The sequence below is a fragment of the Elaeis guineensis genome, chromosome 6, assembly GCF_000442705.2.
Source record: "Elaeis guineensis isolate ETL-2024a chromosome 6, EG11, whole genome shotgun sequence".
NCBI classification, from domain to species: domain Eukaryota; kingdom Viridiplantae; phylum Streptophyta; class Magnoliopsida; order Arecales; family Arecaceae; genus Elaeis; species Elaeis guineensis.
The window spans coordinates 116,208,435-116,224,949 of NC_025998.2; the positions used below are offsets into that span (position 1 = coordinate 116,208,435).

The window sequence follows — 16,515 nt, forward strand, 5'->3', positions numbered from 1 at the left end:
CCCTAATCATTAAGATAATAGTGTCAAATAAGAGGGAATTTTAGAAGAAAACTAAAAGCATTTTGGTACCGTTATGCTTTATAACAACTAACAAGAGAAGCCAGAAATAGATTTTTCTAGCTTCTGCTGGAAGCACTTCTTTCGACTCATTTTTCTTGTAAAGTAAACTTCCTCTAATGAGAAAGTACCCCTTTTTTTACTTTTAAAATCATAAAGGCTTTTTTTAAGCAATACCAGACACCCCCTCAAGGACCAATGATTGACCAAGATGAGACAATTAGTAAAGTCATTGAGCTATTCCTTTACAAAAAAAAAAAAAGAGAGAGAAAACAAAGAAAAGAAAAGAGAAAAGGGTAGTCATTGAGCTTTATTAACTGAAAAACGGTGACCCGCAAGGATGATGGCCAATGATCCCTAGGATCATCTGGTTGGAAAGGAAACTTACCAGACAAGGACTTCTCTACTCGTTTTAGAAGTGCTGAGTTTAAGTTTTAATCTCTATTTTACTCCCTGTATTTACATTTGGTAAGTGCATTCCTTACTGGCCTAAACATGACATACTGAGTTCCATGTGCAGCACAACAAAGAAACAATGAAAAGAATCACCATTCTACCCAAAAAAAAAAAAAAAAAAAGAATCACCAAACAACAGAAGATGGAAGGGGCATAAAGGATTGAACTAACATGCAAACATGCAGGTTCAAAGGAACGAGGCTTCATGAAAATGCAAAGGACAGGAGAAGAAATCTAAACAATCAAATGAAAACTCAGAAATTAAAAGAACTCGGGAAAAAAAATTGCAGGTCAACATAACAATCTACCAGTAACACGTCCTTAAGCAACATACAAGCCACAAGATTCAAAGAGAGAACCTAAAAGACAAGGAATACTGAAACATTGACTATATCCTATGCAAGGTCTGTACATAGGTTGATTCAAAGAGATAAACCTTGCACAATCTTATTCCAAGCATATAAATGAAGGCTTGTATGCATATAGGCTGGTGGAGTAGAATCGATCACATCCAACGGGAAGACCTTCCGTAAGACCTACCCAAATTTCAGTTATTTGGAGAGCATGCATATCATACAGCCATTACACTGGCATACAATGGGATCAAAAGAAAATTCAGCAACCAATTAATCAATTGCAGATGTTTTGCATGACAATTCTTGAAACATGGATCGCCACATACAAGAAGTGGCAAGACTTTTAACATTTAAGGTCAAAATTTTGGGAAATATTGATAATCAAAATATTAAATATTTTACAGCAATTACTACAATATCAAAATTATAAGGACTCATTTTCGCAATGGCATGCAAGAATGTTCATTGACTCAGCATATCGAATCAAGCACAGGTTGACAAATGACAAATGCAATCGGAAGTTTGGGAGGCATCACTTCATTCTTCATCTGAATAATTGAATTTTATAGAATGTGACTGCAGATCGATCTGTCCTCCCTTATAAGTTCCACGCTTCTTCTTGGTCTTTTCATGTCTGAAGTCCCTGCAACGTCAAAATAAAATGACGACTGAGCATTTGTACATTACCAGGAATAATCTATTCTCCCAAATAGGGCACTACCTTAAATGATCCATGACAGGAAATACTATCACATTTATGCACATCATATGGAACAAATCATTGCACAGTTACAAATATTTTTCCAGTACTTCCGCATAAAAACCAAGAACCATGTCAGAAGATATGAAATAATGACCACAGGTGAAGCTTTAAGATTCAAATTGACCAATAACCAAACCTAAAGAGTCTGATTTGTCAATTTACATATTGAATTTCTTGATGATAGAAATTTAGACAGATATACATTGTTGTCTTAAGGTTCAAAATAAAACTAGTTTTCAATTTTTACAAGTCAACTTTGAATTTAAAATCATAAATGATGCCCAAAGTGGAAAACTGCAGTCCAAGGTGTGAAAGGATCACACAAGAATACAACACTAAAGCCAACTCACCTAATGCAGTCCGATCACACGACAACTTCATGGACAACTAAATCATGGTTAATAACAAGGTTGGATAACCCATAAGTTGGACTGGACTTGTCCTCTACTGATCTTTGTTGGGGGATGAGTCAACTCAGCGACTCCAGCAAGCCATGTATTTCACACGTGCGCGCACTCACACATGCATGCTTCTATAAACAATTCCATCACCCAAGAATGTTTCCGACAATCCAGGGTCTTAGAAGGAGCGAACTAGGGACATACATGCTTCTATAAATCACTAAAAATATTTGGTTCATCTAAACATCTACCTTTGAATTCAATATGCTCAAATCTTCGAAGAAAAATGAATAATATATACATGTTATAGATTCAATGCTGGCAACTACATGCAAAACCAAATGGCAGACTAACATGACCAAAATGGTCATCCAAAATTCCAAGTTGTCAAAATCAATCACGTCCAAGCCATTTTGTGTAAAAAATATGCAAACTCTAAATTAAAACAAAAAGGAGATGCCCAAATTTGCCTGATATTCTTGCTTGTGATTAATTAGTCCTTCACATAAACATAAAAAGATCATAGCCACTCTAGTTGTTGTTGGCGGGGTAATAGGATCTCACTTCGACATCACTTTCTTGACCCTCAACTCCCACAAACTCAGGGATGACTCGTTATAACTGAGCAACAACCCAGTTTAACTCAGCAACAGCTCAGCCTACCTTGGCCAAGTTAAGGTCTTCAATAAACTGAAAAAAAAAAAAAAGACCCGGCCAATTTTGCTGATCCAACTAACTCATGAAAGACTCATCAACACTCAGCCAACTCTTGCTCACTTTTAATACTATTTAAGTCATCTTGACTTTTGACCCAGTAGCCTTATTTTTGTCTCGACTGCATCCAGACACGATTTGACTAAGTCTTCCAACCTTGGTTCATAAGTCAAAAGGCAATCAAAGTTCAAGCAGGTTTTACATGAACCACCAAATTAAATTCATGGCTTCAAAAGCCCAATCGAAACTTGAGAGGTTTATGGTCAAACCAGATCCAAGTCACAGTTAGTTCTCTAGTCCTACTCAAATTCAAGCTAAGGATGGTCCTCTGGCCTTGGTCATAGTTAAAACCAAATAAGGGCAGTCCTTTGACCTTTCTCAAATCCAAGGATTAGAACTCAACCTATCTTAATACAAGCTAGGGTTAGCCCTGTCCTTTGTGAAGTCCAAATCATGATTGGTCCTCTGACCCTAGTCAAATCCAAACTAGAGTTAGCCATCTGACTCTAGTTACATCAAATTTGGTTAGTCCTCTGAGCCATTGTAGACAAAATTTGGAATTGGTCCTGTTAGGTCCATCATGCATGATGTGGGTTCAGTCCTCTGGACTCACATCCATGGAAGGGTTGCTAAATCAACCCCTCAAACCCCAGTTGGTGACCCTCTTCCTGATGTAACTAGGGTAGCGCTCAGACCTTAGTCAAATTATGACTAGAGTTAGTCCTCAGATTTTGTTCAAATTCAAGCTCAGACTAGTCCTCTGAAGTTGGCTAAATTCAAACTAGAGTTAGTCCTCTGACTCTGGTCAAATTCAAGCTAGTGTTCGTCCTCTGACCTTGGTAAAATTTAAACTAGAGTTAGTCTCTTGACTTTGATTAAATTATCAAAGCTTAAATTCAAATTGGAGGATCTGACTTTGGCCGAATTTAAGTTTGATCTCCACATCATTAAACCGGGCAAACTCAAATCAGGTTGACCTCTGCATCATTAAACTCGATAAATCCAAATCTCAGCTCGACCTCCATATCATTAAACTGGATAACTTCAAATCAAATCGATCTCCATCCCATTAATTGGGCAAATCCAAATCAAGTCAACTTTCTATGCCCAAGTGGACTTAAGTCTTTCCCACCTTCATGCACCATTTTATTCAAATGTACATCATATGAAGATTTTACTTATTTATTCATTGATGTATATTAAAGGTATCCCCCTAGTTAAGCCATGTAATATCGAGTGAGAAAATTAATACAATATATATATTTGATTATGTTTTGTCTTCTTTAACACTCGTGAATAAGGTCTCTTAATTGACGGTGCCTCGACATTTGAGGGTAATTCATGGTGCATCTTGAGTTCATCGAAAGCCATAGACCCACGTTAAAAAAAAAAAAAAGGTCTCTGAATTTGATAGGATCATAATCACATATCTCATTTGTGCATCCTTTTATCTCTTCAAAGGAGCACTCCTCTAGAGGAGCAAATTTGGGATTCCACACGGGCATTTAAGTGGAAGAGCGAATAAGAGCATCCATGGCTCAAATAAGGAGAATAAAACTAAATCCATTCTATTTCTTCACCCACTTCTCCAAATAAATCCAAAGGAGACATATATATATATGAACCCTAACTATGTTATAACCAAATAATCTGAGTCTTGAGAGTAAGGAAAAGATACCCCTCCAATATGACCAGCCCCTATGGATCATAAGCAAGGAAGAGGCTGTGGATAGGACAGATGTATGCCCAAGGGAGATAGGGTGTCCATCCGTCTCTCCTTTCCTCTCTTGTTTTCTATTGGCCAACCCTGCTAGAGCATGCCATAACTTACTCCAAAGTTGCGTGTTCAATTGGTCATTAATTTAAGTTGCAGCATAATATAAATATCTTGAAAATGAGATTACAATAATCTCCCCCATACAATTAAAAGCACCAATTTCAGAAATCTAAGGCTTCAAAACTTAATCACAATAATTATCAATCATGGCAGCTGGAAGGGTACCATTATTGATCATTCCAGACATAATTGATGCCATTTGCCTAGGCAGCCTTTGACTAGACTCTGCTAAAATAATAATTATAACAGAAAATAATTGGTAATAAAAATAAATAATTGTTTAATTTTTAAAAAGATTCTTCACAGAATATAACATCATTTTCCCTATCAATATTTCGGTGTATCTACAAAAATGATTATATCAAAACAACATTTTAGTCTGTAAATGTCGAAAATAACAAAAGACGCTCATTATAACAGGATGTAGCTACATGGTGGCTGTTATGTAGATGCTCATATTATCTACGTAATAAATAACCACAGGCCTTAAATCATCATAACAGCTACTATAATATTATCGCAGCATATATGTTAGACCATGACTGACTCACTTGTGTCATAAAAAAAGGGTATTACAGGAATGTAACAGAATAAGAAACAAAGATTGGCCTAAAAACCACCATACTATATATTTATGCAGAGTATCTTATTTTAAGGGGAACCGGTAGGACCCTTTAAGAATCCATTTTCAAGTAATATTCAGCCCAACAGATAACCCACTAACTAATTGAATGCTATAAATTATGATACCAACAAACCTTAAAATTAAGCTAGCAACAATTCAGGGCATCGTAGTGCACAAGGCTCCCACCCTTGCGGGGTCTGGGAAACAATCTATAATTCAGGATCTATTAAAAAATTAACCAATTATTTTTATGGATGAAAGCTCGTTCATGATGAAGAAGTTAGATAATTTTTTCTAATGACTGACCATCAATGCAAATCAAACCTCTACATGTGAAAATAGATTCCATCTACTTGAATGTATTAATGGTAGCTTCAATGAAATTTGAAGACCAGAACAATATGCTTGGCATAAAATAATTCTATCTTCTAATGGGCTAAAGAACTGATGTCTTGGATTACGTACATGGCACCTTGGCAAAAGAAACAATTCCAAAAATCCAAAGTGGGATTTCAAGGAAGAACCTAAACACATACCTTCCTCTGACTTGACCGAGAATTTCTTGTGCCTTTGCACCATATCCATTGTCTGCACCATCCTGCCGAATGATGTCCGCCAGGGAAATTAGCTGTATGATAGGCCTACTAGATACTGATCGAATTTTGATGAAAGAAAAATATGAAAGGAGGTAAACAAAGCTATACCTTGGCCCAGTAAGAATTATCTTGAAGTCTCTTGTCGGCAAATTGAACATCATCCACCTTGATCCTTCGAAAGGCATTGACTGTCTGTGGCTGCAACAGTATCAACAGCTTAAATAACCTGAATGGTATCTTCAGCTAGTAGTATTAGGCTTTGAGAATTTACTGATTACAAGTTTCAGATATCAACTTTTGTACTGTAAAACCGGCAAAGCAAGAACATAAGTGACATTTTATCACCAGATGGTGACTAGGCGACTTCAGCCATTTAGTCCAGTATGAGTTGAGGGATTTAATATTTTGACCAAGCCATTGAAACGATCTTGGGTTTGGCATTGATATTGCTACTATCTAGCCAGTTTAGAGAATTGTTATCATAACCACCAAAAAAGGATTAGACCTGTCAGAAGCCTTTTAGATTGGTTTGCTTAACGGTCATTGATGGCAATAACTACTCAGCTCCCCAAATGTAAAAAAGGTAGATGTAAAAATGCAAGCCATGAAAAACAGACATAAGAATCAAGCCATCAAGGTTTTATTTTTCTCTTAAAAGGTAATAACTATGCACCTTGGTCAAAAGGTTTACTTATATCCAACCTACAACTAATGCTGCATGCCATCTCAACATGCACATATTAATTTTCAAGAGGATTAAATTGATATTAGATCAAGTAAAAGCACGGAGAGTAGTTACATGTCTTATTAGAATGCATAGATAGTACAATTATTTCTGTTGTTTTTTCAAGAAAAAAAGGTTTTTTGGTGGGGGTATTTACATTAGTTCCTGGTAAAGCTGCATACCAGAGTCCTTGTTTTTACAACAAATGCAGAGAAATAACCTATAAAAAGCAATAAGAACACCAAATTATGTACACACCTCTGCTGAATCCTTTTCTTTCTTTATTGCTTTTGATGAGTTGCCTCCTTCCATTTCCTTCTTTTCACTGTTCCCATTTGCCATTTGGTGTCCTACTACTTCCTTCTGGGAATCACATGTGCTAAGATTACCATCAAATTGTTTGCAAGGAGGTTTGGTGTTCTCATTATTTTCTTCTGTTTTCCTCTTTTTAGCAGGAACAGGGTGCTCATACTCTGTCAAAGACTTGTTAGATTTTTTGAGGTTCCCTGTTTCCTTGTTATCTTCAGTAACTGCAGGTTTGATTTTGGATGCCTTGCCTGCAATATCGTTGTCTGCCAGTGCCTCCTTTTCTTCAGAGGTTAATCTTTTCCTTTTCTTAGAATTTTTCTTTTCATTTTTGTTGACATTATCTTCAGATACAGGGACATTTTCCTTCTTGACATCTGATTTTCTTAAATCTTCACGAGATGTTCCTCCATCCACCTGATCAGAGCTGATAGAACTTTCAGAAGTTGATTTGCTTTTCCTTTTCTTCTTCTCCTTATATTCAGAATCTTTATCATCCAATGATTCCTTGACAGAGGGATGCTTGGTCACAGAATACAGTAGTTCAGAAACAGTGTTATTATCATAGACTGTAGATTTTGAGTCCTTAGATTTCTTTTTAATCACATTCTGAGATGCTTCCGGTTCTGATTGCTCAATGTTCTCAGCAAGAGAATCAGAAATTTCTTTGGCTTTCTTTTCCTTTTCATCTTTGTGTTTGGCAGTTGACTCAGAGGAATTCTTGGCCAAACACTTCAATTCCTCTATTTTATCTCTAACCACCTCTTGAAGTTTCCCATAGTCACTAGGCTCAGATTTCTCATTACAAGAATCAGAGACCACCTTGTGCTTCTTCTTCCTCTTTTCTTTTTCATTTTCCTGGGGTTTGAGCAACTGATTTTCATGAACATTATTCTCAACTGTCCCATGACCAACTTCCAACTGACTCTTTTCAGCATGTTCACCAAGAGAGTCAGACGCCAATTTCTTTTTCCTTTTCTTATCTTTAGTTTCAACATGTGAGCCCTCAATTGATTTCAACTTTTCTAAGTCCATTTTATTATCCACACTCATCGACTCTTTCAGGGTCTTCTCTTGAGAAACTTCAATATTTTCAATAGAGCAATCTTCAGAAGCTGACCTTTTTGTTTTCTTCTTAGATTTCACCTGCAACTCATCCACTTGTTTGTTTGTTATCTTTTCCACAGTACTAAGAACTCCATCGGAGCCATTTGGCAGTCCAGATTTTGATACCTCAGTATTTGTTCTGTTATCAATGTCATCACTTTTCTTATTCTTTTTCTTGTGTATGTGTTCAGAGACATCATTATAAATATTCTTGCTTTGTGCTTCTGCAGAAATGCCAACATTTTCTGAATCTGCAAGTTTCATACATCAGAAATCACAATGACAGCCAAGAAATGGAAAGAGAAAACAAGCACATAGAAGAGCAAATCTCGCCATGTGCTTAGTTTGGCATCATTGTAACATCAAAGGTTATGTGTAATTTGTTGGAATGCATAACAAAAAATAAAAAGACTACAAATAAAGGAACCATGAACCAGAATAAAGGAAAGTACCTTGCTCCTTCAGCCAATCAATGATAGCTTCTGCATGGCCTTTACTGCATATCGTGGAAAATTCCAGAGATAATGAGAACAAAAAGCATAAATAAAAGAACTCTGGAGTAAATCAAGCCAAGATTTTTTTCCTTTTTTAAAAGGAAAGAGTGCTAGGTAAGCATCTCACAGCATGATAAATAAAACAATCTAGAAGACAAGATGACTGGTTCAAATCTTTCCTTTCAGCAAAAGAAATTAATTGCTTCAGTTAATTTAAATGCCAAATGGGGCTCGTATTCTTAATCTAACCAGGATTTATTGCTGGTTCATATTACATGTTGCAAGAGAGAAGGAATTCAACTATGCTTAACTATATAAGCATGGGCATTCGAAATAAAATTCATGCTTCAAAAAATGTTTGTCTCTAAAGTTGACCATACTCCTAATCCAGGCAAGGGTTATTGTTGATGCCATGTAATATCTTAGATTGTATGCATGGCTAAACTTGGAAAAATACAAAGTTTGTCCCCCTGGATTTGAATTTTGTTCGAATTTAAGGATAGACCTTTTTCTCTCTCAATCACTCCATCTTTCTGTTTGAATTCTATCTTTTCCAAATCTTATCCATTAAAACCAATTGAGTTATTGAAATGACCAGTAATGTCAATGTTTTGTTTTCTAAGTATGCATTTGTGCATTCCCATATGCATGTTTTTTTCAAAATGAACATTGAAAAACAAAAACAAATCAAATGTTGCACATTTATATTTGTTTAAAAAAATTTAACATAAATTGGATTTTAATAGGTGCAACCATGCAAAAGCCTTAGCTCCTATTACATATAGCTTTTCAATGTTACAAGGAGTGTTGTCAGAGGCATGCCTTACGCATGCCTAGAGGTGCAAGATGCAAGGCACAGGACAAATGCAGCCCAAATGCCTCACTTGTAGTGAGGCAAAGCCCCTTTGGAAAGGCACACAAAAGCCTCAAAAAAGGGCTTCTCATTGAACCTCTAAGGTACAAAAAGGTGTACCTTTCTTCAACAAAGTTCAATCTCTGGATTAGATCTGCATGAATAAATCTCAACCATTGATTGAAGTTACAAAATTAAAAAGCCAAGAGAAATTAATCAAGTGACTGATTTGGTAAGGGAAAGGGGGAAGGGGGAAAGAGGAACTCCAGTGTTTCATGGCAGGCTTCTCTCTCTTGTGCAACAACATCAAGCCATCAACCAGGTAAGCTTCCTCTTCTTGTTCCTTTTCCTTGGACAGGGGTGTCCATTCTACTGCATGAAGCAGGGCATTAAAGTCCCCCTTTTATTTGTGCATCTTCTCTCCTACTCTTTTATCTTCTTCTGCTACTGCAGCTTTTGCTATTCTCTTCTTCTTTCTTGTTCTTCTTCTTCTTCCTTCCTCATCATCTTCTTTTCTTCTTTCTCCTTTTCTCCTATGTGAAACAGGGGACCCTGCTGTTGTGTGACTTTGTCTTTTCTTCTTCTCTCTTTCTCTGGACAGGGCATCCCAGTGCTGTGTGAAAGAGGAGACTAAAAAGCTGGGGCTGTTGCTGCTGGTGCTGTTCATTGCCCTTCCTCCTCCTTTGCCTCCTCCTCCTCCTCCTTGCTGCGTTTCTATCCATCGGAATCACAACAAAGGGCAGAATAATGCCATGCCCTTCACATGGGTATAAATATGAAATCTTTTTTTTTTTTTGGTATTTGCATTCATAATTTGATGATTCATCATTAAATATGTTTAGAATCCTATATTCATTATTATTTATATGTATATTTATACTTTTTTGCACCTCACTTCGACCTTTGATTGTGCCTTGCACCTGGGCTCCAAGAGACCTTGGTGCCTCAGCGGCGCTGGAGCCTTTGAGAACTTTGTTAACAGTAGCATGAAGTAACAAAAAAGAGCCTTTTTCTATATAAGAAATAAACTTAACAATAGTAAGAAGTTAAATACAATTGATATATAGCTTTGGACAAAAATACAAATCATACCATGGTACACCTTCAGAAAGATAAAAAGAATAAAATCTTTATATATGAGATTTACAGCAACAGACAATAAGTCAATATAGATAAATCATTTATATGATCAAGTCAAATTAACGAGACAATGGACAATAATAAATAACACAAGAAGCATATAGTTATGTCATGTGTGACAACCATCACATTGAACTAAGATGTAGACACCACATTAAAAAAAGATGAGAAAAAAGATGTTTATACATCATACTAACAAAGCTACAAAGGCCCTAAAAATCAAAAGAACTAATGAATCACTTAATTATCTTGTGCACATGAGATGATTTTTTTTTTTTTTTTGTTGGTTGGGGGGAGGGGTGGTGGGATAGCAAACCATTGGAGAACCCATTGGACAGCATTGAAGGCCTTGCCATGCTATGAATCCTAGGCTTGAAATAGCAAACTTCAACCAATGGCACTTTTAACCTCAACTAAATAAAGCGTTAACCTCCAAGTAGAGGAATGCCTTGCCCTTCTCTCTCTTGAAGTAGGAGCATGCAATTCAAGGGTGGGTGCCGACCCCTTAAGTGTTGGGTGCACCAAGGTGTTGTTCTTGTAACTCTGATAAAAGATTAGGGTCATGGACTATGAGATGGGACCCACTATAAAACAAAATGGCTTCAATGCAATCATAGGAGATGCCAACCCATAATTAGGGTTAACAGTGATATGATATTGAACAGTGGAGTTGTTGAAGGAGAAAGTGAAGTTGGTAAGGAAATGTCATGGAGGCTATGGTCTCGTGGGGTTGGAATATGCTTGGAAGAAGAAGATGGGCAAGAAACAAAAATAGTTTAAGGCCTTTAAAGTGCTTGAGGTTGGTGTAGGGTGGAGGTGGCACTACCAGGACTGTCTAGGTTGCTGGCCACTTAAGGATGTGATGGGAGCAGTAAGAAGGATGTTGGAAAGGAGGGATCCAAGATGCTCAGGACAGAGGGCATAGAGATAAAAGAGAGGAAATGAGAATGAAAGGTTTTGATTGTTCACCATTTGACATTTAAGGTTTTTCTTTAATTTTCTTTATATCAAAGCAGATATGTGGATACAAAACCAAAATAAGAAAAAAAAAATTAAATTCAGTTTTGTAAAAATTGAATGTCTTATATGGATCCAAATACGAAACCAGTCTGATATAGAACTGCTTAAGAGTATCCACCTAAATATGGATACGAATATAAGCAGATATAATCCAAGCTGTTCCCAGCCCTACAAAGCAATGCAGTGAAAGCTCTATCGAACACCCATTTAAATGGTTGTATAAACTTAGCACATAGAAAGAACAACAACTGATGAAATATACCATCTCTCTATCACCAATTTCATTTTCTACAAGAAAAAAGGATATTATCCTCTTCTTTAGTTACTTAAATTTTCTTTTCCCTCTCTTTCAGCTTGCTTACACACCAAAATAGTTTGGGCAAACTAGTTTAGCTTCTTAATTCTTTAGGCAAAACACGGTTGCTCAAATAGACTAATGTTTTACATTTTCATGAAGATCTAAAATTAATGAGACAGCATATACCTTGGCTCCAGGCACTTGCTGAACAGGTCCTCTAAGTTCAAAACAGATGATTTCCATCCATCCATCTGCACCAAAAACTGTTTTGCTTAATCTACTTAGAAAAATAAATACATGTAAGAAAACAAAACAAAGTAGCTAAAAGGATGCATATTATGACAAATTTATTACATATTGCAAAATATTAACTCTGTAAACAAAATAAGGTGCATGTAAAATAGGTTTGTTTGCATTCCAAGCAACCATACCAGCAAAATTATTTCCTAAGCATGTAAGTAGCAACCATGCAAAGATGAATATGAACTTGAAGATTGAATAAGCATGGAAGGTAGCAACTATACAAAGATGAGTATGAACATGACGACTGAATAGTTAATTTGTTCTATAAACAGTGCAAGCAATGAAGTTTTAAAACTTGCCCATCAACTAGTTTCTAAAACATGTTATAAGTAAATTTAGCATTTTAAAAATTGGATTTGTGCTCAAGAATAAGCATGCAAAAAATATTCAGGTTGACAAAGATGCATAAGGGTGCACAGTTTTATCTACGCTAACAAAACCATGATTATTGAGACACATGTTTCCCACATAGATTGGGGTTTTCCTAGGATACAAGTTTTTATGAAGTTCACTTCTTCCTAATTTTTTCTAAACGACTTGCTTCACCATACCTACACAGGACCCTCTTCTGGTAACTAAGGCTCGCATCAGAGTTTTGGGCATAAGATCAATGTGCATTGAAATTTCCATATAATAGCCCATACTCCCATTAGTTCGAAGATCCCAAGAGCACATGTTACAATGAAGCGTTATAGAGATGTTCGGTGTTCCAAAAGATTTTAACGTCAAGTCATTGTACTGATACTATAGCAGGTACTATTCATGGTAATGTAACAGAGCCTGTTCATGGTACAATAGCAGCAACTTACTTAGAGATGTGTACTTTATCTTTTCTAATTCTTATGTTTAATTGAGGGCTAGGATTTCTTTTTGATTCAATGATCAAGATTTAGTGCTGTTAGGGTTTTGACTTTTTGAGGTTGTAACTTCTCATTTGAGGGACAGCTTTCGAGTTGGTTTGATAAAGAAAAAAGAAAGCAAAGTCTGGCTGTTCCCTCCCTTTGTCTTATTCTTTCTGCATATTTTCTTTTTTCCTCCCTCTTCTATCCTTTTCCTTTAATTATATTTTCTGCTTTTATTTTCTGCAATTGCTTACTGACCTATAATCTGATTATATTTGGATTTGTTATATACTCAGATAGCACTATTTTGATCCCTTAACACCACCAAAAAGCGTTGATATCCATGATTATGTTTAGAAAGAAACTTAAAGCTTTGTTTCCTCCTCATAAAACCCTAAATCCTTTGCTTCAAGGTCGACCATCGCACAGAAACAGCGCTAACCCTGCTGTCTTACATCACAAACCCTACATGAGTATGGAAGGAAAAGGAGTATAATGTATTGGATCATAAAGTTGCTTTTCTAAGTTTCACAAAACCACCTCCATGGTTGTGAGAAATCAAACGTTAAACATTTTTTTAATCATAGGAAGAAATTGAACAATATGGAAAGAGGAGTTTTTTTTTACAAGTTCCATAAAGTTACCTTATGGTCATTTACCACAAGGCCCTTCGTAAAGAAACTAATAGAAACCCACAGAAAACTAGTTTCTTAGTTGTTTCTCCATGGTCTCTCCATACTTTTGAATACACTTTTTATAATACACTTGTTTGTTCCATGATCACATTTCCTATTTCTAGCATTAGCGACCTTTCTTATCCATTACTTCCCTTTATCGCTCTTTCATTAATTTTTTTTTACATTGGTTTCCCTTCCAGCAACTGTGAATAAAACAAGACTTTATCCTATACCATCACATTAAAATTGACCTGCTATTTTTCAATGAAGAAATTGCATTGTAACAACTCAGAAGTTTCAATAAACTCCTGCCACCATATGTCATAAATAAATCTGCTAGTGACAACCAAATTCTTATCAGCTCAAGAGTATTAATCACATCAAGAGAATATAACTAGATGTTATTATGATATTACAATTTAGACCAGCAATTCATAGAGATATGAAGGAAAAACGCAATATCATTTGAAAGGTACAAAAGCAAAGACTAGCACCGCAATGCCTTCAAAAACCCTAAGGTAACAAATACATAGCCCTTCCCTAGTGGCATCCTCCACAAGGAATGTCAGTTTATAACAATCAAATTAATGCACAGTATTATCCTGCATCATACATACTAAATATCAACACATTTCTGCCTTGTCTGATATTTCTAGCACTATTTCCTTAGGAGAGTCCCATCTCTTCCAACCTCTCAGTCCTTAACCCTCCTTTTCTGGTTTTGCACGCTCTCACAGTCCCTCAAAACCCAAAGTTGCTTGGGATTCTTGGCATTGCTGCCAAATATCAAAATGTCGTGTGTTGAGATGACAGACCCAGAAAAATCTAGGCACCTGAACATAACACATACATATATACATTCATATGAACATACAATATTTAGGTCACCATTTTGGTGTTTGTCCAAAAAGGCAATTGAAAAGGGGAAGTATATATGTACTGTCCAACAATTTGACACTACTATAAAACAACAAACACAACGAAGGATGATTTCTAGTTGGGTCATGGCTAACCTAGATTTAAACTAATGACCTTTCATGCATAGGAATTGACATATGAAAAATTTAAAAAATCCTGATTATTACTGCTGTGGCAAGCATCAACGCATCCATAAGAAGTCAAAGACACACACACACACACACACGTGCCCCATCATATGTGAAAAATATCATAGTTGAAAACAGGTGCCAATCTGATAACCTTCATGAGGTAGACTCAGAGCTTGTTGGATGCGTGAACCGACCATCCTCAAGAGGCACAAATGGCATTGCTGTAAACTCCACAATAGAGATTGACTCAGAAAGGTTTGCATTTTAACTTATAGTGTTCATCATCCTTTTATCACCTTATCAATAGCTACTAATAATGCTTCCTAAGAAATGTCCATTTCCAATTGTCCAGCATACTTATAACCATTTTAGCATTATAATTTTGCCATTTTTCCTTCCAATCCAAGTCACCAAAATTTAACTATAACAGTAGCATAAGTTCATGATCACAATTTTACATTTTTTTTTTTACTAAAAAAAAGCACATCACGAGCATCCCACATAAATCATAAGATTACGTAGTTTCAGGGGACAACCAGTGCAGCAAACAATTCTAACTTGCAGCTAGAGCAAGCGACTAAATAAATAATCCATCTAAAACAAGTTCTTCAGCAGACCAAATGCCATGTAGAATCACCAAACTAAGATTTAAATTATTAAATGACAGATAATATCAACTAACGACAAATTTTACTATGAATGAACGATAAATTTCCCCAAAAAACAATTTTTTTCTTTTTCGTTGGTGATCGCAGGAGGGTAATGATCAAGGATTCTCCAAAGAAGAGTACCTCAAGCTGGGCTTCCGACCGGAATGTTGAGAGGGTCTTGGAGAACCCATTGCTCTCAAGGAAGGCGGCGATCGATCGAAGAAGGATTTCCCACCCCTTCCCCTTGAGGGGCGCGCCCCCACCTTTGCTCGCCCGATCCAGGTCTAAAGTTTTCGATCCACTAAGGCCCTCTTCTAGGGTTTCCAAGGACCGCTTCTTCTTCTTCTTCTCCTTCTTTGCCTCCGTATTCTTCCTCCTCTCCTTGCCCTCCTCCTGGGCCACGACACCGGTGCGGCACTCGAGCATGATTTGGCGAGGAATGAAGAGGATCGGAGTCGATGTGTTGAGACGTTTGGGGTTGTCCCGCATGAGCCGTCGGCAGATAGCGAGGGAGGAGGAGAGTGACTAGGGTTTAGGAGTTTGGTGCCTTTTATGTAGGGCGTCCAGCAGAACCTTCCGGAGATTGGGCGAACGTCCTGAGGAACTAGGATTCAGCACGGGAGATGCACGTGGGGATGCTATTTCCCATATTTTTTTTACAATAAACCAGTCCTCCAACTAACCTCTCATAAAAAAATTTCTCAAAATATCACAAAAAAAAAAAAAATTAGCACAAAGAGATTGATTTGGATAAAAATAGACTCTCTTGATAAAAAATATTTTGAAATATAATTTCAAAACATTCTTTTTATCAAAACCAAATCAGATTTGGACGTGAGATAGAGAGAGAAGAACTCTTTGTCATGAAAAATCTGATACAAAAATTATTTATGCATAGATATAGATGGCGTGCAAAGTGGGTTGGCACAAGAAAGAAGAGTCCAATTCTATATGGACTTTTTATTTTCTTATTTGAATCCAAACCAAATTACATCTGGTTTAGCCTTAATAAAATAGATGAAATCCAATTTAATTAGGTTCATAAATTTTTAATCAAATTTTAATCAAATTAGAAATTGATTGAACCAAATTTCTGTTCAAATCAGGAATAATTCTTTCTTAGTTATTAGGTCATCTCATAACCTAATCAGATCAAATCTAATTGAATCCAATTTAATTAGATTTTATTTAATTCTCTTTGCTCAATCAAATTGAGCTAATCATCAATCTAATTGCTAATTAATTCT

General features: G+C 36.3%; 1 protein-coding gene across 3 annotated transcripts; it reads right to left on the bottom strand.

Moving 5' to 3' along the window:
• Positions 1-1,113: 1,113 nt before the first annotated feature.
• Positions 1,114-15,800, bottom strand: LOC105046698 (uncharacterized). Of its 3 annotated transcripts, XM_019851374.3 has the most exons (8): positions 15,410-15,800; positions 11,934-12,010; positions 8,395-8,438; positions 8,069-8,193; positions 6,788-7,981; positions 5,914-6,003; positions 5,746-5,807; positions 1,114-1,512 (listed from the first exon to the last, which is right to left on the bottom strand). In XM_019851374.3, exons 1-8 carry the CDS (start codon positions 15,755-15,757, stop codon positions 1,407-1,409), a joined length of 2,046 nt encoding a protein of 681 aa, XP_019706933.1. In that variant the 5' UTR covers positions 15,758-15,800; the 3' UTR covers positions 1,114-1,406. The 3 variants fall into 3 exon arrangements, with proteins under 3 accessions (XP_019706933.1, XP_010923659.1, XP_019706932.1); XM_010925357.4 differs by having other exon boundaries at positions 6,788-8,193; positions 11,934-11,998; positions 15,410-15,799; XM_019851373.3 differs by having other exon boundaries at positions 6,788-8,193; positions 15,410-15,799.
• Between the last annotated feature and the right edge of the window lie 715 nt (positions 15,801-16,515).